Source organism: Sebastes fasciatus, chromosome 18, assembly GCF_043250625.1.
Source record: "Sebastes fasciatus isolate fSebFas1 chromosome 18, fSebFas1.pri, whole genome shotgun sequence".
Classification (NCBI taxonomy): domain Eukaryota; kingdom Metazoa; phylum Chordata; class Actinopteri; order Perciformes; family Sebastidae; genus Sebastes; species Sebastes fasciatus.
In genome coordinates this window covers 12,012,593-12,029,632 of record NC_133812.1, presented here as the reverse complement: position 1 = coordinate 12,029,632, position 17,040 = coordinate 12,012,593, and the positions used below count along the sequence as shown (strand labels likewise).

Sequence of the window (17,040 nt, the reverse complement as noted above, 5' to 3'; positions counted from 1 at the left end):
ACTATGTGCACACAGAACATGAAGTCGGACAGAATTTGGATTTGTCAGATCAAAAAAACATTTTTTTTACTCACATCCTATGATGTGTGTGTTTGATTTTTGTTCTTTTTAACTAAACCAACAACAAGAAGACATTCAAGATGAGAAGACAGCTAGCCATAGGCTATAGAAAATATTGATGTGCGAGTGCATGTGTGCGTTAACTCTGGAGCATGGATGGCCAAAACAATAATCTTATTAATACCGGTTAAGGGGCAGGATGATCAGTTGTCAGGTCTACCTAGAGGGTTGAATATATAGTATATAATCTATTTATGTTTCCAATTAAAGGACCAGTGGGTAGCAATTACGGGGATCTATTGGCAGAAATGGAATATAATATTAATAAGTATGTTTTCTTCAGTGTATAATCACCTGAAAATAAGAATATTCTCTCCACGGAGTCCGCCATGTTTCTACTGTAGCCCAGGACGGCTTGGCCGTTGCCGCCACTTTCTCTCTTGCTTCACCACTCACTTCCCTCCCACACACACACTTTAAATACTGGCTCTGCACAAAATGACCTACTCTTACAACAGCTCTAGAGAGGGCCCATTGTGTTTTTGTGTCGGCCACCGTAGCTGTCCTACACGCATGACACCTCAATGAAATCTCAACCGCCAGATTCTATACACTGCTCCTTTAAGTAATATGATTTATTTGCTATAGTTAATGAGAGTCATATAGTCTTGTTTAATAGCATGTTTGGAAGTTTGAAGCTTGCTGAGATCACTGACATTATATGGTGGTGTCAAGGGGACCACTCTGACCAATAACGGTGGATGGAGTTGATATGATTTGTGTCTAAAATTAGGATGCAGGGGGACAATCTGTAATGGTCAGGTTGTATGGTGCAGTGTTGTCGGTTTTCATCAGTTTTTACCAATCAGGCTCTGCAGTGCTGCTAAAAGAGTGGATCTGAGGGTTAGTTTCATAGGAGATGATAGCTTTGATTTAAAGAATTCATTTGGCGGAATGATTGGTTTGGAAGGAGGGAATAGATTTCATTTAATTGCTTAAAGTGTTGTTCTGAATAATATGTCCAAGCCGGGTAGCTTGCCAAGTTCAACTCTGATCTTGAGTTGTGTTAGTGAATGTTGATATTGGTAGCAGATATTTAATTATGATTATTATGGTGATGATGATTATTATATATAGTTGGTTTCATTTCTTAATTTTGTCTTGATAACATTACATATTTATGGATAAGTAAGCAATATGTCTCTAAAATAAAACATTCTTAGTTAACATGTATTAAAGGGACAGTGTGTAGGATTTGGCGGCATCTATAGTGTTGTGGTTGCCGATTGCAACCATCTGAGTACCCCTCCGCTCACTCCTCCCTTTCCAAGACGGCGGTAACGTGAGCTGCTGAGTGCAAAACTGTGGTAACGCTGTTCACCTCGCTCAGAGGTCATCTTTACCATAACAACAGTACTTTAGGAGCAACGGAAGTCAGATGGCGGCTGGCGATACCACAGTTTTGCACTCTGCGGCACACGTTACCGCAGTTTCACAAGCATGTTCGAGAACTACGGTGGCCTTCAGGTAACGTAAAAACATGAAAGGCTCTCTCTAAAGCCAGTGTTTGGTTTGTCCGTTCTGGGAGTACCATGGCGGACTCTGTGAAGAGGACCTGCTCCGTATGTAGATATGAAGGGCTCATTCTAAGCTATGACAAAAACACAACAATTCTTAGTTTCAGGTTATTATACACTAATGAAAACATAGTTATGAATATCATATTCCATTTCTGCTAATAGATCCCCCGAAATGTTACACACTGCTCCTTTAAGAGTTTTGCATTCAAAACTCAACTGATCTGCGTCATCAGGACTGTGTTTGTGTGGTTTGATCCAAGTCGATCCAGACAGACAGGGGGCCTGGCAACATAAGCAGACAACCTCACAACTGTCGTCAGACTTTGGATTAAAATGTTGCTGTAACCCGATTGGCGCACGGACGGTGACATCACCTTTATCAAACTCAGCCCCGCCCACTTCAAACCAGTGAGAACAACACAAAACAGGAATCAGGAGTCCTGTAAAATAAACAAAGCTGTTCTGACTTTGGCAGAAAATGTTGTGATCCAATCATGCGGGACGTCATTGCTCATAACAAAAAGCCGGTTGAGAAAATAGGTCCTCCTGGCCTTTAAAGTCTCTCCGAGGTCTATTTTAAAACCGAAGAAAGTTAAAGTGACTAATTTGAGTGCTACAAAAATGACAGAGAGTGCTTTCTCTGACATTATTGCCGTCCACTTGATCTAATCAAATCAGCTGCCCCCTGCAGACATCACTGGTCCACTCAGAGTAATTGTAGTGGCTGTTTAAGATAGGTGCTATTGTGGCTGCTATCTAGTCCTGAGAGACATGCGAGATGACAATGCACCCAATCATATCCTGCTCAAGTGTAATGACGACTATGTGTACTTTACTATCACGTGTATAATTAAGCTTGCAGGCTTGCCATCTGCTTCTCCTACTGTTGGGTTTCTATATTAAACAGGTCTCTTCATACAAATACCTGGGAGTTATGATAGACTCCACCCTATCATGGACCCCTCACATTGAATTTACTTGTAAGAATATACAGCAGCGCATTTACTTTCTTCGCAGACTCAGATCATTTGGAGCCAGTAGCCAGATTATTTTTCTATTTTTCAGTTCAGTGATTCAGAGTGTGTCCTGAAGTACTGCAGTACAGCCTTGCTCAGTGGTATATCTGTAAAACTTAAAACTAAACTTTATAGCCATATCAAAATCTGCGCGAAGATCATTGGCCAACCTGTGACACCCTCCTTTCAAGCAGCTCACAACACCAGTATGCTCAGACTGGCCAACAGCATCTCTTCTGATCCCTTACATGTTTTAAATGGGGAATATCAACTTGTGCCCTCCAAGAGGTGATTCAGCGTCCCTACATTTAACCTGCATCAGGCTAAAGAACGCTTTTGTCCATCAGTTCATCCTGTTGCTAAATAATAATTAATGTGCTGCTAAAGACATGTAAATCCAGAGGACAGATGGTCATTTCGTAATGGGTTATGTATGAATAATTGTGATGTGTTTTTTTTTTTTGTCTGATGGGTCTTACTTGTCTGTCTGTCTATGGTAACAATAGGTCTATATGTGTACTTTTTCTCAAACTGAGCTGCAAAATGAATTTCAGTGCAAACTGACAATAAAGTTGTATCGTATCGTATTTTATTTAAAGGGACTGTTTGTAACTTTTTACACGTATAAATCTACCGGGTCGGTATCCCATGCATGCTCGCATATGCACGCTCGCAGCATATGCGCGCTCGCGTGTGGCTGGAGTCTCTGCTCCGCTGCCTGCCTGCCTGCCTTCAGTCACACACCGCGTGCGTTCTCGCTCTCTCGCTCCACCTCTAGACGTGCATGCGCGCTTACTACACACTGCAGAAGAGTTAGTCTAGCTCTGAGAATATCTAGTCAATGTACAGTGGACATTTGTGCAGAAATAACTGCTGCAGCTCCTCCAGACCAACAGAGGTTTTCCGTGTCTTGTGAAGTGACGGGGCTCCGCAGCGAGTAACGTTATCGTCTCCGACCGGGTGCCGGTGTCTTCCCTGCGGGCGCAGTCGGGAGACGATAACGTTTCTCTTCCTGCTTCAGCCTCCGACGGCCAACACTAGGATCAGCATCGATTCATGGAGAGACCTTCGTCTGGTCAGCTAACATTACTGCCAAGCAGGTGAAATATAGAGTGATATTGTGGTTTTAGCTGACGTGTGTCGCCTCACTGTTTTGAGCAATGCTCGTTCATGTCTATTTAGAGCGAGGACAAGCGCGAACCTGACGCTGACTTTTGTTGACTTAACGGCCACAGGTGTCGCTGTTAACAAGCATTTCTGAAAGTTACAAACAGTCCCTTTAAGTTTGCAGACTTGCCATCTGCTTCTCCTACTGTAGGGTTTCTATATTTTATTTAAGTGAAAATAGTACTGTAAATATCCAGTGCTTTAATGCTGTTGTGTGGTGATGATTTACAGGGGGGGGAAAACATCCTCACTAAGTTAACATGAAGCTCCTTCACACACTGGAAGTACTCAGTGAAAGTAAGCTCATGCACGCAGTGAGGGTGGACGCTGTTTGAGCACTTTACGCGCATTGCGAAGCGCATCGGACTCTCCGCCTCTCTCCAACCGCGCCTGAACCTCCCATCTCCATCCCTCTCTCCTCCTCCTCTCTCTCTCTCTCTCAGAAGGTGTTTTAACTTTCCGAAGGCGACAACATTTCAGTCGACTCTCAAGGTAAAACGCTTTTTATTGGTGGAGGGAGACCTTCATATTTATAGAGGAGAGAGAGAAAGAGAGATAATAACGAGGCTGTGACTGCGGTTCGTTTCGCCGAGCGGAGAACCTGTTCAAGCCCGAAATGATTGGCTATTTCTACAAATGAGAAAGTCTGAGAAATGTGTTTTTTTTTTCCTCCCTGGGCGACACCGTCAGCATCCCAGCAGCCATAATGTACGGGCGGAAACAAGCGAGTGTTCAATCGCATCCTCCAAACAATATTTGGATTGTCAAGAACTCAAAAGGTAGGAAATTAATTCATCAATTAAAGCTAAAAAAAAAACTGCCAGAGTTTGCTTTTAACAGTGCGCATTGTGCTCAGTTTTAAAGCTAGAAAAGGTGCGAGGATAATTATCCAATGATGGGTATTAAATTGTTTTTACGCACAATATGTTTAGGACATTTACGCACGTGTGTGCCAATGTTTAATAGAAAGAAGTGGTGAAGTGTCGCATCGCATCAATGTGTGTTGTGATGGAGATGGAGGATGTTGTTGATGATAAAGAACTCTGCACACAGTTCCCACCTGCGACTGCTGGAGCATAAAAAATCCCATCCTCTTGTCTTTGTGTTGTGATGTGTGATATATTATGCGTTTAACATGAAGTCATCAAGTCACTCTGTGTCTGGCTCTGAGATGTAATAGTGCCTTTTTTCTCTGTGTGGACATCAAGTGGTCAGAACACTTGGTCAGAGAGTGTGTTCAAGAATATTTTTCACCCCTGTTAACAAAGACAGCCAAGTAAAAAATAACAAAGAGCAGTGAAGAGGAGTGGTTCAGTGATATTCAGGATGTTTTTACCACTATTATTATAATTTTTGTGCATGGAGTAAGTTGTTGACGAAGCCGGAGATAACAGGGGATAAATGTTGCAGCCGAGATTTAGCAGCTTGGGCAAAATAAAGAGGCATGCAGCAAGGAGCTTATGCCCCCTCTCTCTCTCTAACACACACATTCACACACACACACACACACACACACACACACACACACACACACACACACACACACACACACACACACACACACACACACACACACACACACACACACACACACACACACACACAGAGACAGCTATCCATCCCCACTTTCTCCCTCTGATCTTCCCCTCCTGGTGCCTGCAACAATTGGGACGCCACAAGTGATGTCAGGTCTGATCGCTGCTTGAACTGCAGTCCTAATAGATTGGAAAACCACTCACAGCTTCAAAAACAAGATGTTTCTAAAAATTCATTTCAGACTGATTGTGTAAGTGTTTTGTTTGTTAGTGTACTGAAATTAGCTTTGGAACTCTCTGTCCGTCTGTCTTGTCTGTCCACAAACAGAGAAAACAAGCACTTTCAGAAATGAATGCTGGAGACAAAACACAATCTAGATATCCCGGTGTCTCGCCGTCAGCTACTGGAGACGGTGATCAATTGGCAATGAAGACAACTTAGCCAGAGCCTGCCTCTTGCCAACAACAAGCCACTCTAGCAACAGTGTACATGGCTGCTATTGACAGCAGCTTCCCATTGAATTATTCAAACGCATGTGGCTGAGATTTCCAATGGAGGATTTACACATCAAGGAACACTTTAAATCGTCTGTCGGAGGTGTGGAAAACACTAAGCCGAGTGATAAGAGTGTACACGGGAGGAGACAAAAGGTCCAGAGGAGTCCTGGGTTTACTGTTTTATCCGCTCCACAGATGGACAGTGTAGACAGAAGGGATGGACCAGCAGTGCTGCTGACACAGGAGTAGGAGTCAGATTAATTTCAAATGGATTATGACATTTTACACAGTCTCCTTTGATGATAATAGTTCATAAAAGGATCAGTCAACACGGTTTTAAGCCCGTTACTCACTGTTGCTTAATCTGTCGGTGGACTTTCATATGTGCTGAGGTGCCAGGGGGTGAGGTTGACTGACTAATGTGCTCCGGAATGCATTTGCATTTTCCGCAATGAGCTCCCATGCATTATCCCGATATGCGGTCATCAATAACTACCTGGCGTTACCTTATTATGCACATTACACGCCAGCCATGGCTTCCGAAATTAAATTACAGAAAGATGGAGTTGTTGTTGTCGAACACAGCGAGCAGATCACGGAATCCAGAAAAGAAAAAAAAAAGGGCTGTGAGAGACACAGGCCGGATGAAATGGGTTGGTAAACATGGTCGACAGATAAGACACATTGGTATTCAGCTGCGTTTCGCCGCGCTGGCCTCGAGGCCTGGCTGATAATACCCGCTCTCGGCTTCAGGGTCAGAGGTCCGGGGTTGATTGGCAACAGGCTGACACAGGGAAATCGAGTGTGCTGACTGGAGTCTAATGGGGTTGAAGCGCACAGGCGTATCAGCGTGGCTGGCATGTCAGCGGTGCCACGCTCTTACCCTCGCGCACCTGGATGCTTACAAGTTGTTCACTAATCTGTTAGCCCCGTTGTCAGACACCTCTGGGCTCTCTTACACTGCAGCATACAGGCCTGGGCTTGTGCCATCTCTGTCATGCTGGATTGTTTTTCCTCGCAACAGCGTTTGCTCTGCCTCATTTGCTTTCAGCTGCACCTCCCAGCTCTTTATACCTTCCAGCCGCTGCTGTCTACAAACATGCCCGAATGCACTCAACCAGAGAATCACACATAAGTGTGATCTCTCTCTTCCTTTTCCCCTCTTCTCTCCATCTCTTTTGTCATTCTCTCTCTCTCTCTCTGTCTCCCACCCACTCATACACACATATATTTACTCACAGCCATCCATGCACAAAACACAAACGCCCACAAACAAATGTGCGCACACATAAACACGATTATTTCTATGACTCTCCACTGATTCAGAGGTGTCCTACATTGCTCAGCTCTCACCGAAATAGCTTATTCACACTTAAATTCTCATTTGCCGAAATAAAAAAGAAGCCCCTCTCTGCACCAACAGCACGGCGGCGAAGTATTTGGAAGCATGACAACGCCAAAAAGATTTCTCAGAGCATCCCTAAGTAGTGACACGAAAAGTAATCCGCTGTCAGCTTGTAGCCTTTAAGCAGAGCCGAAGTGTTGCAGTGGCAGAAACAGGGAAGTAATTGGAAGAGTACTTATTATGGCTATATGCACGACAGCCACTGGATCTAGTTCCACGTCAGAGCGAGTGGGTTCATTAGCATTGATCTGTTTGCAATAGCTGATGCCCTTCGCTCACTGAAGAGAAAACAAAATGGTTAGTTTTGTCTCAAGCTCCACCGTGTGCAGTTTCGAAAAACTCTGAAATCTTTAGCTCCTTTCGGAACAGCAACATCCTGTCTTGTGTTGTCGAGGCAATTTTCTGTTAAAGCTGCAAAATATTCCACCCTGAAGTCTAAACTGTGGCATATAGAAGCCAGTAGAAGTAGCTTGTCCTCTTGCAGGCTGTCTCTTTTGATTATGGTAATCACAGCAGAGCTTCAGTATTAATGCAGCGGTGATTTATTGATGTTAAAATGCTATTTGTAGCCCCTTCAACTTAAGTCGCAGTCCTTGGATTTGAAAAATATGCTTTCTGACATTCTAAAAACTCACAAGGGTGCGTTATGTAAAAGTTGTCTTTTACACTCAGTTGGAACCAATGAACAGAAAGCAGTACAAATTAAAATAAATGTAGTTCATGTCCACAAAATCTGTTTTGATTATTTGTCAAGTCCACCCAGGAGGTCACAGCTAACACAAATCATCAGTACTTTAAGGACACTTCACAAGCAGCTGATTAGACTTGTCAGGTTATTAAATAGGCATTATCAGGCACTATAAGTCCCATAAATGTGTATCAGTAGGGGCCTACTACACCATTAGTAGGTTTTATCGTCCATTCACATGGTAGATAACTGAAAGAAGGTAAAAAAAAGAACACGACAGCAACCTCTAGTGACCGTAGTAATTATGACAGGAGCATAAGTGGAAGTCAGGCACTATAGTAAAGACAGTTTGGGACATAAGATGGGACACAAAACACAGAGGGTTTTCACCAGGAGACCAGAGTTTGCATCCCATGTGAAACCAATAACGTGTAGTTGTCTTGAACCAGAACACAATATTATTCCCTAAACTTAACGAAGTGGGTTTTTTGCCTAAACCTAAAGAAGTTGTAGTTTTTTCTGCCTAAACCTAAAGAAATTGTAGTTTTGTTGTACTAACCTAAATAAGTTGTAGTTTTGTTGCCTAAACCTAAAGAAGCCTTTTTGTTTGTATTCAAAACGTGACGTTTCATTCAGTTTTACATGTTAGACTGTCTTGTTTTTGAGTTTCACTTTCACTTTTACAATGCAGTGGGTGTAGTAGGCCCCTATTGACCCACATCTATGGTGCTTATAGTGACCGATAACGCCTATTTAATGGTCTGATAACCGTCAAATCGGGTGCCATAAGGTAGATGCCACCATGTGGCTTGAACTTGGATCAGAGCCATGCCCCAGAAAAGCAGCAGTGTGTGCAGTAATAGCATCCTAAGTAGATAGCAACCTCAGCACCTGCTCATCTTTAGTTTTTCATGAGAAATTCTTCATAACGTAAAGTACTCACACTTTCACTCTACCGACTCAAGGACTGCATGAGTCAGTGTGCGATCCCTGGAGCTATACATGGTACCAAAGTGCACTGGTGTGGAACAACAATGTCAGCACATCCAGACGCAGGAGGTCCAACAGGGAGGAACCGTGAAAACTTTGTTGTCTGTCCGGTGCTTACTGAGCTTTAGGAAGCCTCAGAGCGCAGGGCTTGTGTTTTATTCATGGGGCAGAAAACATGAAAAGTACGGCAAACAGAAAGATCCCACGTTGGGGGAAATGGGGAAGAGAAAGAGATTTAGAGAGAATGAAAGAGCTACAACATAAATTTGTAAGGGAATCTGAGAAGCAACTGTAAACTAGAAAAGTGCACTCACTAGTGCAGATCTCCTCCAGCAGGTGTGTCTCTCTCTTCCCTCCCAAACAAAGAAGAGTTGAATTTCAGTCAGGGCTGCACAACTTTAAAATAAATGTCTAATAGTGATTATTTTGACTGATATTGCAATTGCAATATGATTTGCGATATAAGAGGGAATGATAATTTTCATCAATATTCTCATTTTCATTGTAAAAACATATTACATGGATTATGGTGTGATTTTTGCTGGGATCTGTACCAAACAAAGATGTTTTCTTAAGCCTGTAGAATATGATGTGTAGGCCAGTACATCTCTTCAGCACCACAATATTTGATTCAAAATGGTATTTTGACACACATTGCGATTTTAACAAATACTGCAATTTCAAATTGCAGTAGGCCATATTGCGATTTTGATACAATTTTGCTTAATTGGGCAGCTCTAATCGAATTCACCCGCAGATGCTCCGGTTCAAAATGAGACCAAACTTTTCTATGGATGTCAGTTTTTGAGCCAAGACAAAGACTAAAATGTGGCCTGTGACAGACAAGGTTAAGGCTTGTTTTTAGCCTAGCCAATTGCCGGAAATGCCTTTTGATACTGAAGCAGTTGTTGATCACTTGCGGCCCTTACCAGCCAGTTAAGATGAGTGAGGAGTCAGCAGTCAATGATGGTATGAAACAGTCAATAAAATAGGTTTTTCAAAAATTGTGAATTACTGCAACCATGAGAATTCCTTGCGCACACAGTCATGAATGAGCACAAAAAATATTAGGCGGATGGGTCCAGTAGCATGTGAGATTAGCCGTGGACAGACAGACAGGTACACATACACACACACACGACTGAGCACATGATCTCCCCAGATTTATGCCTGGCAGGGATAATGAAGGATTAAAACAAGAGTGAAACTGTTTAATGACAGAGGATGCTGCATAAAGGAAGACTGGGAATGAGCCACACTGCAGGTTATTAGCCAGTCAGTCTCTTTCTTCTGTCCGATGGGAGACTATTTTAGAGTATAGTTCCATAACATCCAATAACATGGAGCTTAAGAAGTTGAAATAGGGAGGAGAGCTCTGTATATTTTCATTACTTGTCCTGAACCTCTCGTGGAAAGCCACCTATATTGGATGTCCGTTCTTTTCCAACACAGAATGTAAAGGTTAAAATAAAGATGAATATTTTTATTGCGTAATATGAATCAGCAGAGGTTCCAGACCATGATTAACCAAAGGATAAAGAAAATGTATGAATTGCCCATGAGACAATGAATGTACAAGTCATTAACCTGTGCACCAACAAGCTATTATCCAGATCCCATCACCACAATGCTATTTGGCATTATATGTAATCTTGTTGTCTTCAATTGGAAATACCCTATCTTGAAGCATTTGGAAACAGTGCAGTAAGCCAGACATGCACGATTGGGGTCAGGACCCCAAAAAATAATCTGCTTTTGGCATTTCTATTTTAAATGCAGATTAATCAGACAAAGGTTAAGGGTGACAGCTGAGAAGCAGGGAACTCTGGGTTATTTTTTTGCAGCGTGGAAAAAAGATGGTAGGGAATTAAGTTTATAAGTTTTGATTCTTGGGATAGTTAAATGTAGAATAGATGCACCATAGGGTGCAAATATTACCATTCCGTTGTATTGTTTGCATCAGTATAATAAAGATCGATCAATGATTGCTTATTTATGCACACTTATGCTGTAACCGTCTATTTGGTGTGGTTGTGCTTCTTTACTTTTACATTTATGGTGAAAAGTGAGAACATTTAGGGCCCTAATCTCATCAGCTTTGTGGCAAACAGCCCCATTTCTTTTTTACTAATTTTACTTTAGAAACGGGAAAATGTTTGGAAGCAAATAATGACCATAAAGATGTGAATCCTTTCAGCAACTGAAAATGCTACTGTTGTGGAAAACTTGTACTTCTGTTCAATCTTCAACTTCAATGAATAACGGAACAAACTCGATGAGCCTCAGTTGTCCTTACTGGAATATCAATTACATTATAAGATAAAGAACATCATCAAGGTCCTCATCTGATGTTAACCTCCTCCAGACACCCAGAGCCTCCTCACAGAAACTAGACACACACACACACACACTAGATAATTCTCCCATGAACATCATGTTCTACCCACAACTACTGAATACTTTATATTTATAGCACTGAAGTATTTCATTTTGAAAACCATTTTTCTAAACTTGTGTGGTCTGAATTTCCTTCTTTGAAATTTTCAATAGCTCGTGACCTTATTTAAGGCATCTAACTAAAAACCCATTAAAAAAAACATTGATTTCGAGACGAGGAAACCAGAAGTGCTAAACTCAGCTAACTCATTTCCGGGTTTTAGGACTCATTCCTGCACCACTCTGTAGATATGCTCCCAATCTCGCATTTTGGACCTTTTACTCATCATCATTAGTGATTACAGTACAAATAATATTTATTTCAAGCCCTGCCAACTTTTTTGATGCTCATCTTCAACCTTATGTAGAAGGCCTCAACTGATCCGTATCGGAAAGTCAGGCTGATGACACCATGATGACACCTAATAAGCAATAACCGTCCATTTGTGTTATAGTAGATGGCAACGCTTTGATGTATTGCTGTTCCTACTCTGGTATGTGTGTGTGTGTTACTTTATGTGTCTAGAGTGGGGAAGCAAATTAAACTTAATTGAATCATCTGCAGGGTGCAGCTCTTGACAGGCGGGATGCTGTAAAAGTTGTTGCCGCTGAGGGAACGACAGCTAAACTTTGATCTAATGTGAGCAAGTGTTTGGTAAACTGTTACCTGCTGGTGGATGTCAGATAAAATCACCCTTCCAGTTTTTTATATTGAGTCTAAAGACTCTCCCTCTCTCTCTCTGTCTGGTTCCTCTCTAGATCTCAGAGTGCTGAATGCTGAATGCCATTAACATCTTTACCGACATCGACGCACGCCATTGAGGAGCACATCCTGTCTTATTTCACCTGTCACTTTCCGATCTTCTTGCAACGCCGCTGAGAAGCTCCAACCGCTTTTGATCCCCCGTTGCTATGGAGAATCTCAGCGAGCTCCAGAACCCGTTGTTGGACAAGAACAGTAAGCACATGGTCAACGGTTACGGGGGCGATTTCCCTAATAACCAGTACCAGGAAAACATTATTAATTACTTTGCTGGAAGTGGAGGTGGCGGAGAGGGAGGAGGAAAGGTGAGTAACGGCAACGTAGTGAGCGGAGGTAGTTACAATACCAACGGGAAGATGAAATCCCAGCAGCTTTTGGACGCCACCTCGCTGCATCTGGCGGTGGAGGCGTTCTACAGGCCCAACTTCATCCTGTACAAGGAGGACAGTGGCAGCATCAAGGCTAAGGAATACAAAAGCGAGTGCTGCGAGACCACATTCACGGAGAAGAAGGCGAAGGAGGCGTCCAACACGGCGGGGGCGGACACGCCGGGCACGCCGGGCACCGAGGATCCCCAGGCAAAGCTGCTGGAAGATGGCGAACACGTCAAGATACAGACCGTCTCCTACGAGGTTGAGGAGGAGGAGTACGTGGAGTACGAGGTAAGGGACAAGATGCATGAGTGGAATAAAGAATGAGCAGAATTGATTTTTTTTAGCTGTGGATAGCCAATTTTGGTGATATTCATTCAATAAAATGTAAAGTCTGTAGCACTTAACCTTGAGTTTTATGCTTGTGCCATCATCCAAAGCAGTGTAAAGACCATCAAAGATGCTTAAAATCTCCAAAGAGATGAATGTTATTTTAGTAAGAGATTTTAAAGCAGGTGAGGTTGCCTAGATTTCTCTGGGGGTCAGTGTGATCTTAGTGTTTTCAATGAAAGGCTCAAATCAGGCCTGTACATCCAGCCAGTGCAGGCTCGGATACCTGTAGTGTTAAATGAGAGAAAGAGCGAGCGCGCTTGTATCCCCGTGGTATTTGTACACTTGTATCATCACATGATTGGGCTCCACGCCTGGATCAGAGTGACATTTTACTAACCACAAATCCCATTTGATCCACTGACCTTGGCCTCAATTCCCAACTCTAGTAAAATTCACCGTCAGATAATAATAAATCACCCGTGCCTCCTGCATGCCTCACCACAGGGATATTAGGTGCTACAGTACTACAGCATTAGCCACAGCCTTTTCACTCTCAACTGGCGCGGCCAATAAGCACAAAGCACTCCAAAGGATTTAGGGGATTGGACAGGGGGGAATAGGGTGTTGAGTTCGACCAGTGGACTGCCACACACCCGCGAGTCTCTTGGAATTAACTGGGATTGCTGTGATGAACATGTAGCTGCTGAAATGCAACGTGACATGGGTGCATATAGCTTAAGGGCTCTGCAGAGAGACATCATGAATAAAGAAAAAAAACATGGTTCTCCACTAACTTCACTCAGAGAGAGAGAGATAGGAAATCATTGATGTGCAGATGCCAAAGAGCAAATAGCCTAAATAAATTAATAATACAAAAAAATGCATTATCTGATGTGATTAAGTTCCTTCAGTTGTACTTTTTGCATTCGTAAACGTAGGTGGACGCACCAACTGGAGGATCCTCTTATCCGTTCAAAGGCTAAATTGACACCTTACCATATTGTATATATATTCCACACGCTTCCTGTTCCCAAGAGCATAAAAGAAGCACCGTCAGACCCCTCAGCCAGAGTCGACATGCAAAGAGGAAAATACACAGTGGGACTTATTACGCAGTAAACCACTGACATCACAATGCCCTCAGTCTGACACAATGCAAAGACCGCAGACAAGAAAGACCCTCCGCGGACAGACTAGCTAGCGCTCTAAATGTTCAGCACTGTACATTATGCAACCTGCAGTCTGAATTGCACGTTGGCAAACACAGAGCAGTTTATCTCTCAACCGTTTATATTATTCAGTATTTATTTGCTCTACTCTCCTAAGGGGTTGTACCTACCACATTGAGGGCAAATATAACATTTTGTGGGTTTGTTTTGCAGTAATAATAATTAGCTTAAAGGTGCCCTGTGGAGTTTTCTTGTAAACAAACAAAGGTGATGTTAACATACACATTTTTTATATCCTTGAGCTCTAACAAATGTGTTAGATGCGTTTCCTTCCTCATAAAACATAAACAAAGATTTTCTGAATATTTAAATTGGTGCAATATTTACATTAGGGCTGTTAACGCGATAATAATACATTAACCCAAATTGATTTTAACAACACTAATTTCTTCAATGCATTAATGCAACTTGCGATTTTTGGGCATCTTACTTTAATGTACATTTTGAATGCTTAAAAAATGTGGGAATAATTAGCATTTTTGCTACTGTCGCTTGCAGTGTTGCTCTTCACTGCCTATGCTTTGCACATTACTGCCACCAAGTGTTGATCAGTAGAACAGCGTGACCCTCGCAACAGGAATGTGTATTGCATTGCCCACATAATCGTGCATGCATGATACTAATAAAATAAATTGCTCCATAGCACTCCTAGTGGTCAAAAATGCCACAGGGTTCCTTTAAAAACCCACTCCAAAATTACAATCTGACCACAACTGTTTAAAAAACGGGTCCCCCACTGTATGCAGAGGTACGGAGGTATTTGTTTGCTTCATTCTCAATTTTTTTCTCTGAGCTTTTGATATAAGGAGGCTTTTTTTCGGCAGTGCGGAAAACACATGACAACCGTCAATACAAAACACGTGACAAATGTCATTAACGTAATTTATAAAACAATACATCAGTCTCGAATACGGGTCTCCCGGTTGAAAGTCTTGTGTTTGTTGGACCCATCCATCTAATCTCCCGCCCACCATAAGTGGTCTTTCTCACTTTATATACTACGTAACTAGCTCTGAAGTTAGACTTCCATCTCTACACAACACGTGACAAATGTCATGTGACAGCCGTCACTACGAAGCACTGCACCTTCATGCGGGCATGGAATATTCACGTCTCTGCGATGCAAAATTTGACAGTGACACGCTTTCTTCCGATGGACAGGCGGGTCTATTACACTGGGCTGCAATGTTATGTGATTCACATTTGGGGCACTTCTACAGCTTGGATGGGCATGAAACTCTCCCGGTCAGAACTGCATTATAAAATATCTGTTTCTTTGATAAAAAAAAGTCAGGTAAGCCTGTGTACATAAAAAAAAGAATCAAAGTACACATTAACTATGACTCCCAGGGTGCATGTCAGCAACAAACCTACATTGATAGCCATTTACTAAAATCACAATTTGTTCACTCTTTCACCTCTTCTCAAAGGCAGCAGTGACTGAGTCATGGGTATTAATAGTATTTAGACCCGTCCGAAGAAACAAAGTTAAAATGATTAAAACTGGCAGCCATAACATAAATCTATAGGATTATTACATTGTGCAGGAGAGTCTCATGTTTCTATGTCATGCAACATTGAAGATATCGTTTAAAGAAAAAAATTGAAATGGGAATACATAACGGGGAAAAACAACAACCTCTCCCACTTCCAAAACTATTGGTTATGAATTAAATGGAGATATTGTATGAGCTGATACAGAACAGTTTATTTTTATTAAGTGACAAAGTTCACATGGACTTTTTCTGCACTGTATGATTAATTATTGTTGCTCAAGTTTTGTTTTAATTTAATTTACACCCGTTGGTTCAAGTAAAGGTGTAGTGTGGGCGTTCATTTGTCAGTGTGTTTGTGTGGGCGTTCATTTGTCAGTGTGTTTGTGTTTAATTAATTTAACACATATCGCACATCCACCATATCAGTCTATGTGCAGTGTTTTTGACAAGCGAGTGCAGAATACTGAATTTATCTGCTAAAAACCTTTGCTTGAAAACTCTGTGGCACAATTGAACTGAAATAGGATCCAATCTCATTTTCTCTTTATGAGGGAGGCACAAAGAAGAAGAAAGGTTTAGGTGGTGGAGGCTTTCTCTGAGGAGGGTGGGAGTGGAACATGACGCCTTTATATCCAGGCAATTTTCTGGTATAATCTAAACTGTTCAGTTCTTCGTAGTTACACAGCGGTGGTGTGTGTCTGTGTCGGTGGATGGAGGTATTTTAGGAAGCTCTCTCTTTGAGGAAAAGATGGTGGTTGCACAGCATGATTTCTTGTTTTTATTTTGATTATGGGTACAGTGTGTCGGTGAGGTGGCTTGGTGCAACATCATAAGGCCCTGACAGCTCGAGAGCAATGATACATGATGAGGGGGCAACATTTGCTACTATTATATGATGGCAGTAAAAAGAACATCTTTAAAGGTGTTCCTGATCATTATGTCCCTCGACAGGGCTGGGTTTCTCCTCAGTTGAAACTACCACACAAAAATGACGCAGTTTACAGACAGTTATGAGACAGGAGTCCACGGTAAAATATGTACCGCCGTTTGAATAAACTATGTGAAATTGGTCACTAAATTTATAGCTGTACCGGGCCTATAGGGACATCTTTCAGGGATTGAACCGCTGCTCCTTTTTCACGCTCCACATGTCAACTGTGTTTTTAAATCTTTTAAATCCCTCTCTATCTTGTCTGTTTCTCTTTATATGCAGCTCATCCTTAGTGAGTCATATTGATTCAATAAAGGAATCAGTCAGGTGTGATGGCTTTTGCCTGATTCAGCTCAAAAGTGCTCAGCAAGAAAAGAGTTTGTGTCCCTAAAATTATGTTTTTCACCAATCATGTTGCCTAACTGAATCTGGTTCTTGTACGATGGCTAATCCATAATCATCATAATCCTGTGGAGAGATACAGGCATTACAAATGCATTGGCATATTTCATGTTTTCTGAAAAGTTTTCGTCAGCATTTTT

General features: G+C 42.0%; 1 protein-coding gene across 3 annotated transcripts in view; it reads left to right on the top strand.

Annotated features, from left to right (window-relative positions):
• Positions 1-4,174: 4,174 nt before the first annotated feature.
• Positions 4,175-17,040, top strand: part of syndig1l (synapse differentiation inducing 1-like) — a 45,052-nt gene continuing 32,186 nt past the window's right edge. The window contains exons 1-3 of one of the 3 annotated variants that reach the window (XM_074615902.1): positions 4,177-4,315; positions 4,514-4,602; positions 12,135-12,800. In XM_074615902.1, coding sequence (XP_074472003.1) covers positions 12,288-12,800 — 513 coding nt within the window. In that variant the 5' untranslated portion in view covers positions 4,177-4,315; positions 4,514-4,602; positions 12,135-12,287. Of the gene's footprint in view, positions 4,603-12,134; positions 12,801-17,040 lie in introns of all 3 variants that reach the window. The other 2 variants (XM_074615901.1, XM_074615903.1) reach the window with 2 other exon arrangements.